The sequence below is a fragment of the Danio aesculapii genome, chromosome 2, assembly GCF_903798145.1.
Source record: "Danio aesculapii chromosome 2, fDanAes4.1, whole genome shotgun sequence".
Classification (NCBI taxonomy): Eukaryota; Metazoa; Chordata; class Actinopteri; order Cypriniformes; family Danionidae; genus Danio; species Danio aesculapii.
Window position 1 is genome coordinate 5,444,507 of NC_079436.1, and position 27,224 is coordinate 5,471,730.

Consider the following 27,224-nt stretch of genomic DNA (forward strand, 5'->3'; position numbering starts at 1 on the left):
CTAGCTGGCAGTGAGGTTTTATGTTCCTCTGTGTTGAGTTTCTTCGCTGGTGTTTTGTTTTTTCTGAACGCTACCTTAATGTACAAGTGGCTCAAACTCGCTCATTTTGAGGCGGGAACTAGCAGATGTGCGACAACTTTAATCATAAGGTAAACATAAAACAACAGTTTCCATCTGGAGCTCCTTCACGGGACTCAACACTTGCTCCAACGGGTTCATGCGGCTCTCACCCTCACCCACACTCGTCAGCGCTACCAACCAAGCCGACCAATCAGAGCTTGCACTACGCATCGTTGCAACGTGTAGTTAAATTTTTTTGAGAGGTCATGGCAACGGCGAGAGCTATGTGACCGCTCGAAGGCTGTGCTGGAGCATAAGAGTGCGCTTGACGCACAAGTAAAAATCAGCCTTTAATTTGCGCTAAATTGATGATGATTGTAAGCTGTGCTAGAAATAATTTGAGACGGCATATTGTTTATTACATTTAAATTATTATTTCCATTAAACATTTGTTTACAGAAGATGCAAGAAATGCACCGTTTCAAATATTACTTACAGGATATACAAGAGTTACTATATTTTATTTAGAAGAGATACTGCTGATTTTCTACTTTTAATGTGTAAAACACTGAAAATAATTTATTTTGTTTCCAAATATGCAAGTTATTTATTTTCACCTTTTTATATATAAGAAAAACAGTTCGTTTTTAGGCAATGTGTGTTTTAGTGTCAGTTGTTCAACATTAATGTTCAATAAATAATCATAGACAATAGATAGTGTGTTTCCCTCAATTTTTTTAAATACAGTCATGAACCCTTCATTCAAAAATCTCTGACTTGTTATACGTGAGCATATTTACTGTACAAAACTCGTCAGTGAACTATGAAGAAAAAAAATTAAATATCTATATTTATAAAAAAAATTTAAAACGTTCATTAATCGTAATCTAGTTTAATTCATCGTAAAAACGTATAATTAATTAACGAGATTTTGATTTTAGGCCAAATCGCTCAGCCCTAACGGAAAATGAAATGTATGCAGACAGTTTTGTCCATTACAGCCACTCAAGGTAGAAAACATTTTATTATGTTTTGTCATTATAATAAATTATTAAAAGTTATAAATTACAAATACACACATTTAGGACTGTTATAGTTATATGGGTTTTATTTTAACAAAACTAGAATATTCAACTAGAAAACTGTGTGTTCAGGTCAAGTGTTAAAGGGACAGTACACCCAAAAATGTAAATATCTCCTAATTTAGACACCCTCGAGGCATTCTAGCTGTATATGGTGTTGTCACATTACTGGAATTCGATTCCAATCGGTACTGAAATTTTAAAAACGTCCAATTCCCGCTAACATTTCAGCGCGTTCTTAAACAGCGCTGATGACTTTTCTCTCTAAAATCAAAATTTAATTAAAATATATAAAAATTTTCGATGGTGAAAGAATGAAAAACTGCTTCCTGGGAAAAATGCAGTAGACAAATCAGTGGTTGTAATTGTAATCTTAGTTATCTATTTAATTTCTTCAGGTGGTTTCCTTCGCTGTTGTGCTTCTAATCATGTGCTAATTGTCATTTTTGGGTGAACTGGCCCTTTAAAAAGTTGAAGAAATAAAAGGTTCAATGTTTAAGTTTCTCGAAAGAATGGGAAGTAGAGGATGAGGTTATTGCAGGAAGCCTCCACACCTTGAGGGTCAAACACAGAAAGGCAGTCGCACACGGCCAGTCAAACCCCTGAGAAACTCAAACAGGCTGTTCAGCATTCCTTGTGCTTGCTTTCTTTGCCTAGTTTGCAGTGGCAAAACTGAGAGAACTAAGAAACTCAATACTGGGACTCGTTAAAACAAACCGAAGAGGATCAGATTGCTTTATGCAAGAACATCCTCAAATAAGACTTTCATTTTAATAAAGTTTGAGTTTTTGTACTATTCACAACATGGTTCCATAGGTACTCTTAGGATAACATATGAATTGACAGAATGTGTTAAAAGGATAGTTCAACCAAAAAAAATTATTTATTCATTGGCTATTTACTTACCCTCGAGTGGTTCCAAAGTTAAACACAAAAGAAATTTGTTTTTAAGAAAGCTGAAAACCTGTATCCATTGATTACACAGTGAAATAGTAACAGGTTATCTTCTTTTTTCTTTAACACATGAACTGTCTCTGGGGGAACTATCCCTTTAAAGTAAAAAAATTAAATGTTTAAAGATCACGGTCACTAACACGTTACAATTTTCTCATCCCCATGAAGAGAGGCAATTGACACATCCCTGATTGGGATTTACTACTCAACACCTCAGTGCGAAGACTCCCACCACATTTTTGGAGGGAAAAAGTTGCGACCAGCACACACTGAAAGCAAAAACTTAGTGTATGATAAATAATACTGAATATTTCCGACAGAGATCACAACATCATGTGCTTGCTTTTAATGCCGCAAATAGCATTAAAGTTAGGGATAGATAGATAGATGATTGATGGATGGATGGATGGATGGATGGATGGATGGACGGACGGACGGACGGACAGATGGACAGACAGACAGACAGACAGACAGACAGACAGACAGACAGACAGACAGACAGACAGACAGACAGACAGACAGACAGACAGACAGATAGATAGATAGATAGATAGATAGATAGATAGATAGATAGATAGATAGATAGATAGATAGATAGATAGATAGACGGACGGACGGACGGACGGACGGACGGACGGACGGATGGACGGACAGATAGACAGATAGACAGATAGATAGATGGATGGACAAATAGATAGCTGGATAGATGGATGGACGGATGGACAGACAGACAGACAGACAGACAGACAGACAGACAGACGGACGGATGGATGGATGGATGGACGGACGGACGGACGGACGGACGGACGGACAGACGGACAGATAGACCGACAGATGGACAGATAGACAGACAGATAGATGGATGGACGGATGGATGGACAGATAGATAGCTAGATAGATGGATGGATAGATGGATGGACGGATGGACAGATGGACAGATGGACAGACAGACAGACAGACAGACAGACAGACAGACAGATAGATAGATAGATAGATAGACAGATAGACAGATAGATAGATAGATAGATAGATAGATAGATAGATAGATAGATAGATAGATAGATAGATAGATAGATAGATAGATAGATAGATAGATCGACGGATGGATAGATAGATCGTCGGATGGATAGATGGACGGATGGATGGATGGATAGATGGATAGATGGACGGACGGACGGACGGACGGACGGACGGACGGACGGACGGACAGACGGACAGATAGACCGACAGATGGACAGATAGACAGACAGATAGATGGATGGACGGATGGATGGACAGCTAGATAGATGGATAGATGGATGGACGGATGGACAGACAGACAGACAGACAGACAGACAGACAGACAGATAGATAGATAGATAGATAGATCGACGGATGGATATATAGATCGTCGGATGGATAGATGGACGGATGGATAGATGGATAGATGGACGGATGGATGGATAGATAGATGGATAAATGGACAGATGGACATAGATAGATAGATAGATAGATAGATAGATAGATAGATAGATAGATAGATAGATAGATAGATAGATAGATAGATAGATAGATAGATAGATAGATAGATAGATAGATAGATAGATAGATAGATAGATAGATAGATAGATAGATAGACAGACAAATAGAAGCTCTCACAGCATGACACAGAGCTTTCATTATGACTAGGACAGCACTGAATGACACATTGTAGTACCTATAAGAGCCTGGAAGAGGTTACTCTGAAAGATGTCAATGACTCTCTGGATGGAGTGCCTCAGCTGTCTGTCTTCAGTGCTACTGAGTTTTGACCGGTATTCCTCCAGAAGTAACAGAGCCCTCTGTGCATCTATCAGACAGAGAAACACAAAGTTTTCATAAATTACATAATGACACGACACTGCAAAGAAACAGCTTGTGACTTTTACTGATGTCTTTGTGATATGGAGCTGTAAATGACTTTGCATAAGATAAATAATCTTAAAGGGATAGTTCACTTAATTTCAATTCTCCCATCATATAACGTTACTCAGCGTTTATTTGTTTAAACCCTTTATGAGTTTCTGACTCATGTTAAACACAAAAGAAGATAGTTTGGAAAAATGTGGGAAACACGTAACCGCTGATTTCCTTAGTAACAGTTTGTTTCTCTTACTATGGAAGTCAATGGTTACAGGGCTTCAACATTCTTCGAAATATCTTCTTTTGTTTTCAACAAAAGAAAGGTTTAAAACCAACTGAGTAAATAGTAAGTAAATGCTCGTGAACTATCTCTTTAACTATCTCTTAGAGAAAGTATCTCTTTCATAATCTGTCAGTCTAAAACAATAAGTTAAGCCTCAAAAACAGCGACTAGCCAGCAAATGACAAGATTTTGAATAGTCTGTTTCTCACCTTTTTTCCTGACTGGCATGTGATATAGTGATGTAAGTGACTTTGCATTAAGTTTTATGAGAACGAGATTATAAATGATCTTAAAGGGATAGTTCACCTAAAAATGAAAATTTTCTCTTTATTTAATGTTACTCAGCGTTTATTTGTTTCAAGCCTTTATGGGTTTCTTTCTTGTTAAACACACAAAATATATATTTTTGAAAAATGTTGGAAACATAACCACTGACTTACATAGTGTTTGTTTTTCTAACTATGGAAGTCAATGGTTACAGGGCATTAGCATTCTTCGAAATATCTTCTTTTGTGTTCAACAGAAGAAGGGTTTAAAACCAACTGAGTAAATAGTGAGTAAATGTTTGTAAACTATCTCTTTAATAATCTGTCAGTCTAAAACAATAAATTAAGCCTCAAAAACAGCGACTAGCCAGAAAATGACAAGATTTTGCATAGTCTGTTTCTCACCTTTTTTCCTGACTGGCATGTGATATAGTATGTGACTTTACATTAAGTTTTATGAGAACGAGATTATAAATGATCTTAAAGGGATAGTTTGCCTAAAAATGAAAATTCTGTCATCATTTAACGTTACTTAGCGTTTATTTGTTTCAAGCCTTTATGAGTTCTGACTCCTGATGAACACCAAAGATAGTTTTGAAAAATGTGTATATACAAGAATCAGAGAATGAAATTCAATACCTTTTAAGACCTTTTTAAGATACTTTCCATACATTTTAAGCCTTTATAACCACTTTTCATACGGAAACACTGGCGAGATTTTAACTTACAGTATATTTACTAAATATTAATGTAAGAAATGAATCCAAAACTAAAATATTATTCATATACTGAATAAAAATCTATTAAATCTAGCTAATTCAGCAGGTCAGAGCCTATAGAACTGCAGAAATAATGGTCTTAACTTGGTAACTGCAGTAAACAAAGCAGTATAATGTCAAATCTAGTAGGATTGTATTGACTTCATAAACTACACAGCATCTTGATATTCATATATTTTTAGCATACAACCACACACTGCATAAAATCAAATAAAATGTAATACCTTACAAAATAGTATTTAAGTCCATTTAAATCCAAGTGAGTAAATAGTGAGTAAATGTATGCGAATCATTTAATGTTACTCAGCGTTTATTTGTTTCAACCTTTGTGAGTTTCTGACTCCTGCTGAACACAAAAGAAGATTGTTTGGAAAAATGTGGGAAACATGTAACCGCTGACTTCCTTAGTAACAGTTTGTTTCTCCTACCATGGAAGTCAATGGTTACAGGTCTTCAACGTTCTTCGAAATATCTTCTTTTGTGTTCAACAAATAAAAGGTTTAAAACCAACTGAGTAAATAATGAGTAAATGTTTGTAAAATATCTCTTTAATAATCTGTCAGTCTACAACAATAAGGTAAGCCTCAAAAACAGTCACTAGCCAACAAATGTATTGAAAGTTACACAATTTTTGGTCGATTTCTCACCTTTTTTTCCTATTAATATTAACTATTTCTTTAATGAAAAATGTTGGAACATTTTAGAAACATGTAACCACTGACTTAAATTACATAGTATTTGTTTTTCCCTACTATGGAAGTCGATGGTTACAGGTCTTCAACATTCTTCGAAATATCTTCTTTTGTGATCAACAGAAGAAAGGTTAAGTTTAGCGAGACAATAAACATTTTTGGGTGAACGATCTCTTTAATAATATGTCAGTCTAAACAAATAAGTTAAGCCTCAAAAGAAGTGACTAGCTCGCAAATGTAGTGAAAATTACACGATATTAAGTAGTCTGTTTCTCACTTTTTTCCTGAACTATCTCTTTAATAATCTGTCAGTCTAAACCAATAAGTTAAGACTCAAAATAAGTGATTAGGCAGCAAAATATATCTAAAAAATGGCAAGTGTGTTTCTCACCTTTTTTCCGGACTGGCATGTTTCGGTTGGGCTCGTGCACGATAATAATAATAACAAATCCAGCACAGTAGCTCGCGAAAGAAACGAACGATAAACACGACAACAAAACGCTCCTGTCCCAACACGAGTCTCACGGCGGGGTGAGTTAGACGCAGTTGGCATGAAACTCAAATGTTTATCCGGTAAACATAAGGACGGTTCGGGCTGCTACAAAAAACGAGCCTCTGGGTTTTTTAAGAGTCGAGCTGCACTACTTCTTCTTCCTCTTCTTCAACCTGTCAGTCGCACTTGAGCGTTATTATTCCGCTGACAGCCCAGCGTTTCCATTCAAAACACATCCAGACGCTGAAATTCAGCCTCCGCCGCCAAATCTGCTCCGCGGCTGCGGGGAAAAGCTGAACATATGTCGCCGCCAGTTGCAGGAGGGCTTCCAAAAACTCCCCAAACTGTAAATATACACCTCCCTGTCATGCGCCTGCAAAAGGCTGAGTGTGAACACAAGCGATTCAGATCGTCGCGTCCGCGGTTCGCTTCATTCTCCTTCGCCTTCGCAGCAACCGATGATTCTTTTCCTAAACGTCAAACTTCTTTCCTTCCCTCCTCCTCTTTTTTTTCTTCCTATGTGTCAGAAATTCCAAACTTTCCTCCAAAATGGCGTCCCAGGGTTGGAAGAATGTCACGTGATTTAGACCCTACCCTTGACCGCCCAATCGTGGGCCTGAACTACCTTTCAGCTCAGGGTTGGGAAGGTGAGACTTGACACTTTCTTAAAGAGATAGTTCGACCCAAAAATGACAACTTACTCACTATTTACTCCCCTCAAGTGGGTTTCTGTATTCTGTTGTACACTAAAAGAAGATATTAGGAAGAAAGCTGAAAACTTGACTTCCATTATAGTAAGAAAAACAAATACTTGGAGAGTCAATGGTTACAGGTTTTCAACTTTCTTCAAAATATCATTGTTTGTGTTTAACAGAAGAAGGTTTGACACAATTAAACTGTGAGTAGCCTAAATTATGATATAATTTTAATTTTGGGATGAACTATCCCTTTAAAGGAGACTCATTGACTAAAGTGGAGTAAACAATGGTCCATATATAGGCTCCTTGTGATGGACATATGATGACTGAACATTGCTGTGTGTGTGTTTTCAGTTCAAACTAAACATTCACGTGTAAGACTACACCGGCTTTGATTTACTAGTGTGCTGCCAAGAAGTTGTAATGGCTGTTCACGTGGAGGCTCAACTAAGGGCCTTATGTAAAGCCACACAGAACCTGATCTCTGTGTTGAACCAATGGTTTAATGCTCAACATGGTTTTCAAGTTGGATTTTATATATTAAAACTACATTTGCATAACTCTGTTTTTATGTATTTTCATAAATCTAGTTTTTTTTTCTCCAAATAAACTCTTTGATGCGCAAAACAATTTATGAAAATTATTAAAAACAAAGTTACATGATCTTTTCATATACGAATCTATCTATCTATCTATCTATCTATCTATCTATCTATCTATCTATCTATCTATCTATCTATCTATCTATCTATCTATCTATCTATCTACCCACCTACCTACCTACCTTCCTACCTACCTACCTACCGTCAAATGCACATATACATACAGTGTAGGGTAAGTTACTTTAAAAAGTATTAAATAACAACCCAAGTAGCAAAGAATTCTGGCCCAGATTTGGCATAAAGCTGGCACAGCAGGCATTCATACGGCACTGGCATACAGCATGCGGGCCAAACATGGCCTGAATTTGGCAGAGGTGGCACCATCTTTAAGGCGGCACATAAGACTTGGGCCAGATCAAATGTAGTATTTGGCTCAGGTGTTAAAAATGTATGTGTGGTCCATGTTAATCTTGTCCCACTCATAAGTTACATTTAAATTATTTTTTAGTAAAGAAAAAATTTGACCAATCAGGTCGCTTAAAAAAAAGCATGGTTTATTAAATTAATTGCAGTCGTGACACATTAATATATCTGGCCCAGTTCAAGCCCATTTATTAACATAGCTGAGCTTGGCCCAGATTTGGTCCATGTTTTGCTCTTTTATGGAAGCCAGACTTGGTCCAATCATGTACTGTAATTCACTGCAGCATGTGGGCCAAGCAAAAGCTGTATGTGTGGGCCAGATCCGGGCCAGATACATTAAGCTATCTGGGTAATTACTAACTACATCATCTAAAATGTATTTAAATGACTTGATTTATACTACTTAAAATCCAAATAAATCTCAATGTGGAGGGTCGGTGCCTATGGCGTAGTGGAAAGTGCACCGACACATGTGTTCGCGGTGACCCGGGTTCGAATCCTGCCTCAAGGTCCTATGCTGATCCTTCCCCTCTCTTGGCTCCCCACACTTTCCTGTCAATTCTCTCTACTGTCCTGTCAAAATAAAGGTGATAACCCCTAAAAAATTATAAAAAATAAAAAAAACATATGCTGGATAAGTTGGTGGTTCATTCCCCTGCGATGACCCCTGTGACCCCTTAATAAAGGGACTAAACCGAAAAGAAAATGAATGAATGAATTACAAAAGGTGCATTTTAGAACATTTAGGCCCCATGGCTGGAATTGCTTAGGGCCCCAAAATCACTACATCCGCCTCTGTCCCCCACAGTCCAAAGACATGCGGTAGCCAATAGGTAAATTGGCCGTATGTGTGTGAATGAGTGTGTATGGGTGTTTTCAAGTACTGGGTTGCAGCTGGAAGGGCATCCGCTGTTTAAAACATATGATGGATAAGCTGATAAGCAGCGGTTCACTCCGCTGTGGGGACCTGTGGCATGGAAAATGAAAGAATGAGATTCTTTGTAACTAATTACGCCCAACGCTGACTGTATATTATTTATAAACCCAATATAATCCGTATTATAATATTACAAAAATAATATATTTGTATTTATTATTATATTGTATGGGCGACACGGTGGATCAGTGGTTAGCATTGTCGCCTCACAGCAAGAAGGTTGCTAGTTCAAGTCCCGGCTGAGTCAGATGGCATTTCTGTGTGGAGTTTGCATGTTCTCCCCGTGTTGGTGTGGGTTTCCTCCGGGTGCTCTGGTTTCCCCCACAGTCCAAAGACATGCTGTTTAGGTGAATTGAAGAAAGTAAATTGGCCGTATAAGTGTGTATGGGTGTTAGTACTGGCACGCCGCTGGAAGAACATCCGCTGTGTTAAACATATGCTGGAATAGTTGGCAGTTCATTCCGCTATGGCGACCCCTGATAAATAAAGGGACTAAGCCGAAGGAAAATTAATGAATGAGTTTCTTTGTAACTAATTACACCCAACAAGGACTGTATATTATTTATAAACCCCCAAAAATCCCTTTTATAATATTATTATTACAAAATAAATCTATTTATATTTATTATTATATTTTATACTACAATTATGCATAATAATAGATCCTTCCAAATGCAAAATAACCTAAATCAGATTCAGATAAAACCACTTCTTTATACCTTTCACTTATTAAAGTTTTTCAGTCCCAGAATGCACAATAAAGGTTTTGACACCACAAATGCTCAATGGATCATCAGACACAAACGTCCCCTCCGATATATCAACACAAACAACCAAGGCAGTGGCCCAGATTAGAAAATAGTCATGGTAAAAGAGGATTTTATTTTTAGATGGTCATGTTTTATGAATGATCCTCTCTGATCTTCAAGAGGCTACCTCCTCCTTGCCACTGTGTACACATGAGCAGTCAGCTTTTGCATTGTATCTCTGAGATTTGGATTTGCTCTGCGGGTTTATTTGGTTTTCGTCTTTAGCTACATATTTGGGTTGCTGACGTGATGTTGCCTTTTCACAGTTACACATGGCAAAGATGAATATAATCCGTATTGTCATCATTTTAAAGTCGCCATGACATCAAATTTATTTTTCTCCTTTTTATATGTAGTTCTTCTTATAAACGATGCATATGTGCCCCTTATTATTATGTAAATGTTTATTTGTGCTCATAATCTTTAATCAAATACCATAACGTTCCCTCCCTTTTAAAAGGACTTTCTTCACTTCTGGTCACATGGAATTCCTTTAGGGCGGGGCTATCAGTGCTTTAGGGCGGAGCTGTCAGTGCTTTAGGGCAGCGCTATCAGTGATTTAGAGTGGAGCTATCAGTCCTTTAGGGCGGAGCTATCAGTCATTTAGGGCGGGACTATCAGTGCTTTAGTGCGGAGCTATCAGTCCTTTAGGGTGGAGCTAACAGTGATTTATGGCGGAGCTATCAGTACTTCAGGGCAGGGCTATCTGTGATTTAGGGCAGGGCTATCAGTGCTTTAAGGTGGGGCTATCAGTACTTTAGGGTGGAGCTAACAGTGATTTAGGGCGGAGCTATCAGTACTTTAGGGCAGGGCTATCTGTGATTTAGGGCAGGGCTATCAGTGCTTTATGGTGGGGCTATCAGTACTTTAGGGCGGAGCAATCAGTGATTTAGAGCAGGGCTCTCAGTGCATTGGGCAGAGCTATCTGTGCTTTAGTCTGGGGCTATCAGTGCTTTAGGGCGGAGCTATAAGTAATTAAGGGTAGGGCTATCAGTGCTTTAGGGAGGGGCTATCAGTGCATTGGGCAGGCCCATCAGTGCTTTGGGGCGGAGCTATCAGAGCTTTAGGGCGAGGCAATCAGTCCTTTAGGGCAGAGCTATTAGTTATTTAGGGCAGGGCTATCAGTATTTTAGGGCGAGACTATCAGTGCTTTAGGGCGGGGCGATCAATGCTTTGGGCAGAGCTATCAGTGCTTTAGGGCGGAGCTATCAGTCCTTTAGGGCAGAGCTATCAGTGTTTAAAGGGGGGGCTGCCAGTACTTTAGAGCAGAGCTATCAGTGCTTTAGGGCAGGATGTGTAAACGGCAATCATTCATATATTAATAAAAACATTGGAACTACATTTTACCACTGAAAACCATCTCATCTGGTATGAAATGTTAATTTTAAATCAGGCATTTCCACAGAAAACTTAAATTAGTTTTAGTAGACCCCATTCAAGATCATGTGACTGAAGCCCCCCTTGAAGCCAATAGAAGTTTACATAAATAACTGTTTTTGAAATGTGAAAATGTGGTTTTATTGTTTGAAACCCTTAAAATTGAAAAGTCCAATAATTCATGGAGAAAACAAAATATTTATAAATTCACAAAATAAACATCACTACATGAAGATAAGTGTTTAACAATGAAGATAAAGATCTCGTCCTATCTGTATATTATTGGGTTGTGTTTTGAATGTCACACCACAGGACATATTTAAGGTACATTTCAGTAAAAAGTAAACAAAATCAGTGAAAGAGCTGATCAAGTTAGTGACCCCTCATATTTTCTCAAACCAGACTTTTTAAACTAAATAAACAAAACTATTTTTAATTCACAAATGGCGTTTGACACACAAAAAAAGCCTGTTACTGCCTGTTTGTCAACTGCTCACTCAAAAAATGCTGCTTGTTATTTAAAACAAGCTGCATCAACACGATTTTTGAGGTTTTTTTGGTGACAACTTAATTGTTTTATGTTCAGTTCACTTAAATATGTAAAAACAATTGAGTCAACTTAATTGATTTGTGTCGGGAGAGTATGAAAGGATTGTGTGGAACCCAGCATTTTTCAACAGTGCATTTTTGTGTACTTTTTATATTTGAATTGATCTCAAATGTGTTTGTTTGATATTTATAAACCATGTCGATGTAATCAACATGTAGTGCCATTTGAGACTGGGCATATTCTCTGTGACAGAATGGGGATCTGTAAGCAACATGACATTGGCGCTTTCCAGCACATGTCCATCCCGTCTGGCTCTCTCAAACCGAACAGTGATTATAGCAGCTGTTTTTGCTGTCATCTCCACAAATTGCTCGCAATTAATCTTGGCGTAATTCAGAATTTTGGCAGCACTGCTGGTGAGCATAGCGATACAAAAAAAAAATGTGTCAACAACAAGAGGAATAAAACCAAAATGAGGCAGAAGTTTTTGCACTAAAAGCAATTCATTTAGTTGTTTGTTCAATCTACTTATTTAAAATGAGCTGAAACAACACAATTCTTTTTTTTTTAAAGATTTATTTTTGGCCTTTTTGCCTTTATTAGACAGGACAGTAGTCAGACAGGAAGCGAAGTGGGAGAGAGAGAGAGGGGGGAAGGGTCGGGAAATGTCCTCGAGCTAAGATTGAACTTGGGACACCCTGAAGAACTACGGCACCATATGTCGGCACGCTAAACGCTAGGCTAATGCACAGACGAAACAACACAATTATTGAGGTTTTTTTGGGGACACCTTGATTGTTTTGTGTTCGATCTACATAAATTTGTAAACACTAATAAGGTAACTTAATTTTTTCATGTTGCACCAACACAAATCGATTGTGTGGAACAATGATCATGTGACGGTGACTCAAATATATATATATATATATATATATATATGTGTGTGTGTGTGTGTATATATATTTATATATACACACAGTTGAAGTTAGAATTATTAGACCCCCTGAATTATTTTTTCCCCAATTTCTGTTTAACGGAGAGAAGATTTTTTTTTCAACACATTTCTAAACATAATAGTTTTATTAACTCATTTCTAATAACTGATTTTTTTTTTTATCTTCGCCATGATGACAGTAAATAATATTTGACTAGATATTCTTCAAGACACTTCTATACAGCTTAAAGTGACATTTAAATCCAAAATCACTCTGGACTCCTCACACCCAGCACACTGCCTCTTTGAACTTTTACCTTCTGGTCGACGCTACAGAGCACTGCGCACCAGAACAGCCCGACACAGAAACAGTTTCTTCCCTCAGGCAATCCATCTCATGAACACTTGATGATAATAATTGCGAAACCAACATCACTACTTGCTATACACTTTTATAGACATATACACTTATTTAACAACACACTTTACAAGCTAATTTGCACATAACAGCTGCACATATAACATTGTATATAGTAATATACCTGTACATACACTTGTCAATCTGTATATTTGCACTCACTACCTACTTCTATTTTTAAAATATATTTATGATCTGTTTTTTGTCCTGTCTCTGTAATCCTGTTTCACTGTAGAAGCTCTGTCACCAAAACAAATTCCTAGTATGTGTGAACATACCTGGCAATAAAGCTCTTTCTGATTCTGATTAAAGGCTTAACTAGGTTAATTAGGTTAACTAGGCAGGTTAGGGTAATTAGGTAAGTTATTGTATAAGGATGGTTTGTTCTGTAGACTATCGAAAAAATATAGCTTAAAGGGGCTAATAATTTTGACCTTAAAATGGTTTTAAAAAATTCAAAACTGCTTTTATTCTAGCCAAAATAAGACAAATAAGACTTTCTCCAGAAGAAAAAATATTATCAGACATACTGTGAAAATTTCCTTGCTCTGTTAAACAGCATTTGGGAAATATTTAAAAAGAAAAAAAAATTCAAAGGGGGGCTAATAATTCTGACTTCAACTGCATATATATATATATATATATATATATATATATATATATATATATATATATATATATATATATATATATATATATATATATATATATATATATATATATATATATTGCTGCTTGTTCAAACTAATTATTTAAAATCAGCTTAATCAACTCAATTATTGGGGTTCTTTTGGGATAACCTAATTGTTTTATGTTCCATCCACTTAAATTTGCACAAACAATTAAGTCCACCCAGCATTTTTTACAGTGCTCTATTTAAACCATTATTACCAGTATTGCTCATTGTATAATAATCAATCCTTTCGGCTGTTGTGATAATCGCACAGCAGCGTGGCATGCAATTCGATTTCATTCTCTTAATGTGATGACGGCCTATTAAACAAATCCCATCCTGTAAACATGATAATTCTCTGGCATCATTTCAGCTGGCTGTCAGGACGCCAGGATGTGATCGATTCAGAAGCTTAGCTTCCATTTGAACGGCATCTCGGTACATGAAAAACGCTCTGTCCCTGTGTGCGATGTCAGCCGTGGAGGTCACCGATGAAGATTATGCCATAATTCCCTCAGAAGTAAAATTCAGGGGGTTTAACATGCATATTATATGGATTAATTTGGAAGCATCATCGTTTAATGTCACGGCGTTCTTCAGGGGATCCGGAAAATTCCTGCCGGAGGTCGTGAAAGGATAAATAAAACATGATGGATGAAATAAAAAAATAGAGTCATTGGTTTCCAGGTGGCATGGTGGCTCAGTGGTTAGAACAGTCGTCTCACAGTAAGAAGCTCGCTGGTTCAAGTTCCAGCAGGGCCATTTGGCATTTCTGTGTGGAGTTTGCATGTTCTCTCTGTGTTGATGTGGGTTTCCTCCTGGTGCTCTGGTTCCCCTACAGTCCAAACACATGTGCTATAGGTGAATTGGATAAACTAAATTGGCCATATGGTGTGTATGTTAATGTGAGAGTGTATGGGTGTTACCCAGTACTGGGTTGCAGCTGCAAGGGCATCCGCTGCGTAAAACGTATGCTGGAACAGTTGGCGATTCATTGCACTGTGGCGACCCTTATAAATAAGGGACTAAGCTGAAGGAAAATGAATTAATTTTTCCTCCAAACACTATAAAAAATGACTTTTGCTGCTTGTTGAAACCACTTATTTAAAATGAGCTGAAACAACACTCATCAGGTTTTTTCTAGAAAACTTTATTGTTAACTGAAAGGTTCAAGACACCCTGGAGTTCTTTTTTTTTTGACATTTGAACAGATTTGTGTGTTGAACATCATTTAAGATGACGTTAGAAGAACCTGCCAGCTTTAATTGTGGGGAAAACTGGATAGTTTTGAGCTTTTGTCAGCTAATTTCATCTTGCGGGTTTAAAATCATGTCTGGGGCGGGATCAAAATCGGTGATGTATCATGAATCTGCTAGTGGAGTGATGACGCATTGGTTTCTCATTATTATTCATAACTGAGTTTTCTCATCCTATGAGAAGACCCTGCTTCTTAATTATTCATGAGAGCACGTGCTTTCCGAAGGCAGGGCAGACATGCCAAGCTGTGAGACCCAATGACTGGTTAAGACTGTCAGTCTTTTATAGATGTAGACGGTGTTATAGCTGGTTAGTGTCTGCTTTTATATTTGGTGTCTGATTAATATTGATTGGTAGGGAAAATCTATTAGTTCACTTCTGCTATTTATACTTTGATTTGCTTTTTAATTGACTTATTTTCCCACTTAACTGCAGATTGGAATGGAAACAGCACACAAATATCCTGACAGTTATGGGTAATGTACATTATTATGGGTCGATGATGCTAATATTCGGCACAAATCCATCAATTTCCCCTTTCTGGCTGTTCTTGCGTGTTTCCTCGTCGCTTAGCAACGCTATATTTTATTACACAACAATTAATCTATCAGGCTTTCTGGCTAAAAATAGAGAAATCAGGGTTTCATTTGTTATTATTAGATTATTTTTAATGTCAACTCTCCTGCTGTGCATGAACTAAGCTGTTGAATGGTCAGCGTATGAGGCGGCTAGGCTAACTTAGCTTCAATTTTGATTTAATTATTCTCTAATCGGTCTAATCAAGTTGTGAATATACCCCTGTAATGAATACTGCAGTCCTTTTTTGTCTGGCTTTCTCAGATATCTCACCTGTTCGCCAAAAACAGCTAATTATATGCCTGGGAATGTTTGACAAAGGCGCATATATATTGCGAAAGCTTGACAGGCGTAGCAACAGTAACTAAGGAGGGCGGGGCTTATAGCGAAGGGTCAATTGTGTGGAACCCAGAATTTTTTAGAGCGGCATACACTGCAAGCATTTCAGCTGATGTTTCTGACTGAATATATGAACAATGATCAAAAACATGTAACAAAACAAACCCACATTTCTAGAATCTAGTTCCAGTTCTACAACATTTCATCCATAATGAATGTTTTATTTCCTCCTCAATTACATCATCATCATCCTCATCACCTATTGGTCCACAATACAGAATGACACCGCTTGACACGACACCCCATTCGCCGTAATTGTGTGCTTTGTTGTGTTTTGCATGCTACTGTCTGTCTACTGCTCTGCTGGGTCTGCTGGGTTGTAGATAAGACTTCCTGTCTTGTGTATTAATACTACTGTTGGAGATTACATTAACAGACTTGTTTTATGATGTAAGGTGGGATTTGTAGGGTGCCATCTGGCCATTCACAAACACTCTAAACCCCTTCCCTTATCATCTAATCATGGCATGACCAGGAGCCTGGAATAGATTACAGGGAAAGCTCCATTCACACACTCGTCGGAAGCCAAAGTACTAATGGCTCATTTCCACTGAGTGGTAGGCTTTGGTGTAGTACAGTATGGCACGCATTTATTTCTGTTCTCACTGAGAGAATAGCAAACCTTACTGTACCACTTATTTGTGAACCTACAGTACGGTAACAGAAGGAGCTAGACTAGCTGCTGAATGCTAATTGGTTGTAATCGTCACTTATGCGTGCAACAAACCAACACAGTTTTTAAGGGCACCTATCATGCTCCTTTTTGCAAGACGTAAAATAATTCTCCGATGTCTCTAGAGTGTGTGTGGGAAGTTTAATCTCAAAATACCACACATATAATGTTTTATAACTCTTTAAAACTGCCGCTTTTAGGCTTTGATCCAAATTGTGCTATTTTGGTGACTGAAGTTCAAATGAGATTGTGCTCTTTTTAAAAGAGGGCGGAGCTACAAACATCAGCATAGCAGCAGATTCAAAACAGGATTACTGTTATCTCTGTGAAAAACTGAAAATGTCAAAAGAAGTGAAGAAGAAAGAAGTCTATTGAGACTACGGTGTTCAGTTGTGCATCCTAAAACTCCATATTTATAATCCTCTTAGTCGCTAACATCATCTTCAGCAGGTACGGTGTTAAAACTCTAATGGCAGACGGCTGCTTCTCACTTAGGTCTGTCTATGCTAATGAGGGAGAGTGTCAATCAAAGTGTTACTGCAGACTGTTTTTATCAAGTGTGAATAAAAACAATAGAATTGATTCATTTTTATCATTAGAAGCTGGTTATATTCACACACTGTTGCCACACAAAGGTGTTTAAACCCCTTATAAAAGTGATTTTTGCATAATAGGTCCCCTTTAATACACAGCTGAAACATGACATTGCAATAATAACACGATGGCGCGTGGGAATGAACCACATGCTCAAACGAAGCTCATCATCTTCTCCAAATAGCAAGAACAGGATCTACTGTGTGTCCTCTATTGAGGCTGCTCACAGGTTGTGTCTCTATTTATGAATGCTTGCTGTTCATTTACATTTTTGGCTGATTGATTTAGGGAGCCTAATTGATTTAAGTGTATAAACACTAAACTTTGCAGTGATTAATAGCCTGTGGGTTTATTTTGGATAAAATAAATGTGATACAACTCAAGGATATCTTCAAATTCTATGATGACAGAAAAAAACACTGTACTGTAAAACCCAAAAAGTTAAGGTAACTCAAACCATTTGAGGAAAACGATTGCAACAAACTATTTGAGTTTAATCCTAATGAGTACTGTGAACTTAATCCAATTGAGTAAACGAAGCAATTTGAGCACAGTAAAACCCAATAAATGAAGAGAACTCAAACCAACTGAGTACTGTTAAACCCAATAAGTTAAGACAGCTCAAACCATTTGAGAAAACCGATTGCTACAAACTATTTGAGTTAAACTAATCTATATGAGTATTGTGAACTTACTCCATTTAAATTGAAGTAATGATGTATTTAATTAACTCAATACCTTCAACACTGAGTTCAAAACTCTTTTCAAATGAGTAGAATAAGCGTTACATTTTGAGTTAACTACACTCGTTTGATTTGATAAAGTTGACTGTTGGGTTTTACAGTGTGTCAACAACTTACAATCTATTTGTGTTGGGACAACATGAAGGAATAATCACCTTAGCTTATTAGTTTTTATAAATTTAAGTGGATTGAACATAAAACAATTAAGGTGTCCCTCAAAAAACTCAAGAACTGTTTTGTTTCAGCTCATTTTAAATAAGTAGTTTGAACAAACAGTAAATACATCTTTTGAGTGTATCTGCACTGAAAACATGAACATGTTAAATAATAAATAAGCCTACATAAAATTAATAGTCTACTTCTAATTGGAAATTCAGTATGCAAATATGATCAAATATTTAGGGTCTAGTCTACAGGAACATGTAAAAGAATTCCAAGAACACCAAATTGCATAAATATTTTTCATGTTTTAATCAAAGCTTAAATGTTATGCTGTAAACCACTTATATATTTATAAGAAATATGAAGACAAAATACTTTGCTGATTGTTCAAACTACTTATTCAAATTGAGCTGAATCAACACAACTCTTAAGTTTGTTCTTGGACCCTTGCAACCCAGGTTCATTCTAAAAACGTACCGCTTTTTACATTTCTGGAGAGCCCCAAATAAGTCCCAGTAGGTACATTTCTTTTTTTTTTTTTTGTTTTCGCGAATCCACCAGAGGCCGCTGTGTACGCTTTTTGAGATCTCAGATTTCTTACACGAGTGCTATTCTCACGTAAATCCACCAGAGGCCGCTGTCGACTGTCTGACCGATTGACTGACCCACGCTCTTCCTTCCCTGAACCCAACCAAAAGTGTTTCAAAAGCACCCATTGACCTACCGACCCACTTCCCTAAACCCAACCAACAGTTTTAAAAAGCAATCTAAAAAGAAAAGATCTCGCCTGATTTTTACAATGTTTTTAGATTTGACCACATTCTCACCCTGTTATTTACTTGTTTGTTTTAATTTTTGGCTTCTGTTTTTGTATTACCTGCTTTCTGGAATCGTTCTTCGCCAGACTCAAACCCTGTCGTCATGGTCAATTCCTCTCTGTTTCTCAAGTCCGCAGACGTATGCGGCGAGCTAACTGGACAAACTGGTAACAGTGAAAAAGCAGTCCATATGGAGGTAAGCGGTCAGCTGGTAAGAGCAAAGAGGAACGGCGTCATACCGCCCCGTAGTGTTCGTTTTAAAGATGAAATGCAACCATACGTACTTCTGGCTACACACTTCGCAATCTCTAGAAATGTATATAGGGCTACGTTTTCAGAATGAGCCTATGTTGTTTTGGGACAACTTAATCCACTTAAATTTGTAAAAACAATTAAGTTAACTTGATCTATTTATGTAGGGACAACATGAAGGAACTGTGTAGAACCCAGCATTTTTTACAGTGTAATATCCTTGAAAAGTTGTAATAAGGCATGCAAAATTTTGGGATCTAACAATATCTGTGGTCTAGACTTATGTAACACTGATCTGCTGGACGTACACTCATAAACATACGTCATTTTGATTCTTACAATGCTTTCACTTAAGCACAAAAGCTGCAGCCGTTTTAAAAAGTGTTTTTTCTTATGAAAGATTATTTACAGGGGCGTCACAGAATGGCGCAGTGAGCAGCGTTGTCGCCTCATAGCAAAAAAGTCACTGGTTCGAGCCTCGGCTGGGTCAGTTGGTGTTTCTGTGTGAATGAGAGTGTATGGGTGTTTCCCAGTAATGGGTTGCAGCTGGAAGGGTGTGCACTGCGTAAGAAAACATTTGCTGGATAAGTTGGCGATTCATTCCGCTGTTGCGACCCCTGATTAATAAAGGGAATAAGCCTAAAAGAAAATGAATGAGTATTTAGAGTGGGGGAAATAAGTATTTAACACGTCACCATTTTTCTCACAAAACATATTTATAAAGGTGCTGTTGGCTTTAAATTTTCCCCAGATGTTCGTAACAAACAAAGGAATACATATATGAAAGAAAACAAAACTAATTAGTTTACAAATTAAGCTATGTGTAATAAAATGAAATCACGAAGGAAAACAGAACACATGAAGAAAGGAAGGTGTAAAAAAGGCAGCGAATGCCCAGACAGCAGCTGAAATCTCTCAGTAGTTCTTAAGCAACCCTCTGCCCTTCGTCATTTTACATTAGCTGCTTCAGTGCAACATCTACATTAGCAGGATGATAAAGATGAAACCAGGGTGGACATTTCAGCAAGACAATAGCCGCATTTCCACTATCGGGCCAGTGCGAGCCAGGGCTTTAATCGGGCCAGGTCGGGCCAATAGCCCGGGAGGTTGAGAAATGAGGCCGAAATCATGTCGCGTTTCCACTGTCGGGCTAGTTGCTCGCAGCGCGTCATGCAAACACCGCCCCAGAACGTCCCCCGAATCAAACGTCACACAACCCGTCACACAACCCGCCCACTTCAGCGGGAACAAAAAACTCAAATTATAACCACAAACACAACCTGGCATCACTACGAGAGCTGGAAGATGGAGAACACCGAAGCGATTGCTTTTTTACTGTTTGTGGTCTGTTGGTGTAAGGCCAGACAGCAATCCCTGGATAAGGACATTCGAGTTCGGCGGCATTTACTTCGAACACAGATTTTGGCTGCAAGGCGAGTGAGTTGATCAAGCGCGACAGCAAAACAAATGTAAGGGAAGAAAGCATCTTGTCTCCTCTTTACCTGACAGGAAAACTCCGCCTTTGTATGTAACCCCGCCCCAAAGCCCCAGTTGGCCATCCTTGGACCAAGGTATTCGGCGGGCCGAAAAAGGCCGGACGCTGGCCCCAAGAAAACCCCGCTTTGGCCCGATTACGCCCCGGAAGTGATAGTGGAAACGCGACTGGCCTTGGCTCGCCCTGGCTCGCTCGCTTTAGGCGCGATAGTGGAAACGCGGGTAATGATCCAAAACACAGCCGAGGAAACTCTCAAATGATTTCAGAGAATGAAAATCAAGCTGTAATCAAATTGTGGCCTAGCAAATCACCTGACCTGAACCCAATATAGAAAATACAAATTAAAGCTCAGATTTGATAGACGAGACTGACAGAACCATTAAGATTTTTACACTCTGTTGAAGTCTGTGATAAACTCACTCCTGAGCAATGCTTGTGACTTCATTCTCCATATGAGAGGCGTCTTTAAGCTGCAGCACCAAAAAAGGAAAAAACATACTGCACACGCATTTACTAGAGAACAACCTATAATCAGAATAGCATTTTTTTTTTTGATGCAGTGTGTTGGTTTTTATCTCAGTTGTGTGCATCCATTATGCTAGCACATAAACGGTGTAACTCAATTCAGTGAATGAACAGTAAAAGCCTCCCGTATCCCTGACTGTTTAATTTGGACATATGCCAGTTGGCGTGTTAGACATGATGAGAAAGCCATATTATATTGCCCTAAAATGCTCGTCTAAATGGGAAGCGGTTTATTATGGTGAGTGACAAGGCTGGCTTTCTTTACAGTGTAATCTGAGTGCACTTGATTTGAGCAAATCCCAGTGGCAGGCAGGTTTGAATTAGCTTCCTTGACCTCAGGGATTAAACCCAGAATAACAAAGAACACGACAATAGGTCAAATGCGTTTGGGGAAAAAATGAAAACAAACTAATGCTATAAAAAGATTTTGGTGGATTACATATGCATAGAGCGCTATACGTCTGTCCATAGAACCATTAGTTTGTGTGTGCATGTGTGTACATGGTTTACAGGGACACAAAGTTGTATAATGACATGGGTATGAGCTATGTACTCAATTAGATTGGTTGACTGGATCTTTTCCCTGTGTCCCTATAATTCAAAATAACTAAAAATCCTACTTAATGGGGTCTTTTCGTTTAAATTCCTGTTAGGGTTGGGGTAGGGCTGTATAATAAGCTGTTTTTACTGTACAAAATACATTATGCCTATGAAGAGTCCCCATAAACCATGTGTGCGTGTGTCTGCGTGTGTACATGTGGTTACAGGAACATAAATTTGTATAATGACATGGGTATGAGTTATGTACTCCATTAGGCTGGTTGAATGGATCTATACCTTGTGTCCTTATAATTCATAACAACGAAAAAGCATAGTTAACAGGGTCTTTTGATATTTAAATTCTTGTTAGGGTTGGATTTAGGGGTGGGAGTGAGGTAGGGCTGTATAATAAGCAGTTTTTACTGTACAAAAAACATCATGCCTATGAAGAGTCCCCGTAAACCATGTATACAAGTGCGTATCTGTGTGTTTATGTGTACATGTGATTTACAGGGACACAAAGTTGTATAATGACATGGGTATGAGCTTTGTACACCATTAGGCTGGTTGACTGGATCTATACCTTGTGTCCTTATAATTCAAAACAACTAAAATCATACTTAATGGGGTCTTTTGACATTTAAATTCCTGCTAGGGTTGGATTTAGGGGTGGGAGTGGTGTGGGACTGTATAATAATCAGTTTTTACTGTACAAAAATACATTATGCCTTTGAAAAGTCCCTGTAAACCATGTATACAAGTGCGTATCTGTGTGTTTATGTGTACATGTGATTTACAGAGACATAAAGTTGTATAATGACATGGATATGAGATTTGTACACCATTAGGCTGGTTGACTGGATCTATACCTTGTGTCCTTGTAATTCAAAACAACTGAAATCACACTTAATGGGGTCTTTAGACATTTAAATTCTTGTTAGGGTTGGATATAGGGGTGGGAGTGGTGTGGGACTGTATAATAAGCAGTTTTTACAGTACAAAAATCCATTATGCCTATGAAGAGTCCCTGTAAACCATGTATACAAGTGCATATATGTGTGTTTATGTGTACAAGTGATTTACAGGGACACAAAGTTGTATAATGACATGGGTATGAGCTTTGTACACCATTAGGCTGGTTGACTGGATCTATACCTTGTGTCCTTGTAATTCAAAACAACTGAAATCATACTTAATGGGGTCTTTTGACATTTAAATTCCTGTTAGGTTTGTATTTATGGGTGGGAGTGGTGTAAAGTTGTACAATAAGCAGTTTTTACTGTACAAAAATACATTATGCCTATGAAGAGCCCCTGTAAACCATGTATATAAGTGTGTGCTTACATGTGGTTTACATGGACACAAAGTTGTATAATGACATGGGTATGAGCTTTGTACTCTATTAGGCTGGTTGACTGGATCTATACCTTGTGTCCTTATAATTCAAAACAACTAAAAATGACACTTTAATGGGGTCTTTTGACATTTAAATTCCTGTTAGTGTGGGATTTAGGGGTGGGAGTGGGGTAGGGCTGTATAATAAGCAGTTTTTACTGCACAAAATACATTATGCCTATGAAGAGTCCCAGTAAACCATGTATACAAGTGTGTGTCTGTGTGTACATGTGGTTTACAGGGACACAAAGTTGTATAATGGCATAGGTATGAGCATTGTACTTTATTATAGGCTAGTTGACTGGAACTACACGTTGTGTCCCTGTAAGTCAAAGCAACTAAAAACCAGACTTAATGGGGTCTTTTGACATTTAAATTCTAGTTAAGATGGGATTTAGGGGTGGGAGAGGGGTAGGGAAGTATAATAAGCAGTTTTTACTGTACAAAACACATTATCCCTATGGAGAGTACCCATAAACCATACAAGTATGTGTTTGTCTGTGTGTGGGTGCGTGTGGTTTACAGGGACTCAAAGTTGAATAATGACACGGGTATGAGCTTTGTACTTCATTAGGCTTCATACCTTATGTCCCTGTAATTCAAAACAAATAAAAATCATCCTTAACGGGGTCTTTTATCATTTAAATTCCTGCTAGGGTGGGATTTAGGGGTGGGATTTACGGTCCCCGTAAACCATGTATACAAGTGTGTATGTGTGTGTGTGTGTGTGTGTGTGTGCCCACTTTCATGAACAGGAAAGCAGCATTTGTCATATTAAGAAACATTTCGCTGTAAAAGCATGCTCCAGAAAGGTAAACTGGGTCTTTTACGCTGAGTGACTGCATTAGAAAGCTATTGTGAGAGATTAGATCCATTTCTGGCACAGTACGTTAACTCACTCTCGCACATGAGGTTCATTGTCCATCACGTTTATGGGTCAGCGCTGTTTGACAGCTTCCTTTTTTACAAAAGGGCCTAGCCAGGTTTTACTGACAGGGAATTCAGTGCTGTGACCTATCAACACAGCATGAAAGGCAGATCATTTATAATGTATATATTTGTCTAGCAGGACTAAAGTTCGATCTTATAATACTCATGTTTTTTTATTATATATTTTAGATATATTTTATAAAAAACTTTGTATATATAATGTCTGATTGGCTGAGATGTCTGCATAACCTATGGCTTATTCTACCAGGATCACAATAGGAAGAGCTTCACAGTTTCTATAATTTCTCAAACACTACTGTACTCCATTATTTTTCATGTAGGCAGTTTATTTATGAAAGTAGGATCTTTGTGAAAAATTTCACTGATTTTAGAGATATGAGATCAAGAGCATCATTGGCCATTTAGAGCTCATGAATACAACAGCCTTACCACAGACCAGTGGTGTAAAAAAAATAGGTGGTGTACTATTATCCACCCAATCCAAATTTTAAAAGTAGGCAAAGAAACAACGAAAGTGAATGTATCTTTGATTCATTTGATATATATATATATATATATATATATATATATATATATATATATATATATATATATATATATATATATATATATATATATATATATACACACACACACACACACACACACACACACACACACTGCACAGCTGTGGTTTGCTGACTAACTAAATAATAAGTTCAGGAGCGTGATTCTGCCACCGTTCTTATATCAAACTTAAAGGGGACTGAGTCGATCATTTAGTAGTGTACAGGTAATCGCAAAAGTGTTGGGGGGCTAAAGCAACGGCCATGCTGTTTTACAATTTTACTTGAACGTTTCAGCAAGACATTATTCAGCTGATTTGTTGTGATCTTCGAAAAACTCATATACTCAATGTACAAAAATTAGGGAAGTCTAATCACCAAAACAAGTGAGTATACCGAGAGTATGATCCTCAGAAGTCGTAATACCCAAACAGCTCATGGAAAAAAGTAGGCATACTGAGTATACGTGCGTATAGTAAGGACTACACCACTGCCACAGACACTTATTTTGGAATTTACTGCATGTATCTGTATGGTTTTGAAAAAAAAAAGGTCTAACAGACAATATTAGGTTTCCTTAATGTATTATCTGCTAAAGAGAAATAAGAACAGCCTTACCACAGACACTTATTCTGGAAGTTACTGCCTGTCTCGGTATGGTACTTAAAAGAGGTCTAATAGACAATATTTGGTTTCATTAATCTACTATCTGTTTAAAAAATTCAGTTTTGACTGAAGACTAAATAAATGTTAATATATTTTCATGTTATTTAAATGCCGCGTCTAATTTGATGCTTGACTAAAATGCTAAGCAACATTTCATTCATTCATTCATTCATTCATTTTCTTTTCGGCTTAGTCCCTTTATTAATCCGGGGTCGCCACAGTGGAATGAACCGCCAACTTATCCAGCATGTTTTACACAGCGGATGCCCTTCCAGCCGCAACCCATCTCTGGTAAAACATCCAAACACACTCATTCACACTCATACACTACGGACAATTTAGCTTACTCAACTCACCTGTACCACATGTCTTCGGACTGTAGGGGAAACCGGAGCACCCGGAGGAAACCCACGCGAATGCAGGGAGAACATGCAAACTCCACACAGAAATGCCAACTGACCCAGCTGAGGCTCAAACCAGCAACCTTCTTGCTGTGAGGCGACAGCACTACGTACTGCGCCACTGCATCGCCTGCAACATTTCAATCATAGATTAAACATTAAATATTAATGTTCGGTGAATTATATTTCACATAATAACAGTAGTATTTAAAATATTAGTATTTGATACTTTAAAGAAGGGGTAACAATAGGGGTTAGATCCAAACACAGCTTTATTAGAGTTGTCAGGCAGGCACAGCTCATAACAATAGCAAGCAGTCATATATGGGTAATCCAGGTGGTAAAACAATCATAAACAAACAAGGGTCAAAACACGGCTAGGCAACACAAGGTAAATGCTTTAAAATGTACACTACAGGGAAACAACACCCAGCAATGGATGATCAATTAATCTTGATCTTTATTTCTCTAGTGCTTTTACAATGAAGTTCTAGTAAGTTGAAACAGTGTCAGTCCAGTTTTCAGAGTTTGAGTTCAGTTTAGTTCAGTTCAGAGTGGGTTAATTTTCACTGCTAAAAGTCCAAACACTAAAAAGCAAATCCATCGATGCGCATCTCCAAAAGTCCCAAACCAAGCAAGCCAGTGGTGACACTGGCGAGGAGCAAACTTCACCAAGTTTGTGTAGAGCTGCAGTCTAGGCGCTGGGGGCTGGAGAATGCTGAACATCCATCGTGGAAAAGCTGCAGGTGTGAGTAGGTCACTGGCGGGTGTACAGGCTGACCCATGGGATCGTGTGTCACTGGGGTCTTACAGGAATCAGTTTCATGCTCTCTACTCCTCTATGACCACCACAGTATCTGCTCAGGATACGGCCTCGTCCAGGATTATGGAAACCTCTGGATAATAAAAAACAGGCTAACATAAGCGCCATTCAAATCTTAATGTCTTTTGGGAAGTGTTCCCGGCCCCGGAATATATGTGTGTGTGTGTGTGAATGGTGTATACAAATTCCACATAATCAGTGTTGATGAAATGCTGTGCGTGTGTAATCAGGAGGTGAACTGAAACTGGTGTGTGACTGTAGGGCATGACGGGAGTTGTAGTGAGGGTGCAGTGGCAGATGTGATGTGTAGAGTGCCCTCTAGTGAACTCTGCTTGTTGACCCTGACAGGTACTGTCTGTTAGTAATTCTGATTTCGGACTACATAATAGAAACAAGAGACTGTCTTTATGAGTAAATTAGCAAAGCCTTTTTTATAGATTTTTTATACTATGCTGCATTATGCCTGCTAATAACTGCTAAGTTCCCTGATTATTATGC

At 38.0% G+C, this 27,224-nt stretch overlaps 1 protein-coding gene across 14 annotated transcripts in view; it reads right to left on the reverse strand.

Moving 5' to 3' along the window:
• The window catches only part of dlg1b (discs large MAGUK scaffold protein 1b), a 185,212-nt gene extending 178,175 nt beyond the window's left edge, over window positions 1-7,037 (reverse strand). For 6 of the 14 annotated variants that reach the window (XM_056471362.1, XM_056471342.1, XM_056471318.1 and 3 more), the window contains exons 1-2: window positions 6,389-7,037; window positions 3,793-3,924 (exon numbers count right to left, since the gene is read on the reverse strand). In XM_056471362.1, the coding sequence (XP_056327337.1) occupies window positions 3,793-3,924; window positions 6,389-6,407 (151 nt within the window). In that variant the 5' untranslated portion in view covers window positions 6,408-7,037. The remainder of the gene's footprint in view (window positions 1-3,792; window positions 3,925-6,388) is intronic. The other 8 variants (XM_056471376.1, XM_056471332.1, XM_056471394.1 and 5 more) reach the window with 3 other exon arrangements.
• Between the last annotated feature and the right edge of the window lie 20,187 nt (window positions 7,038-27,224).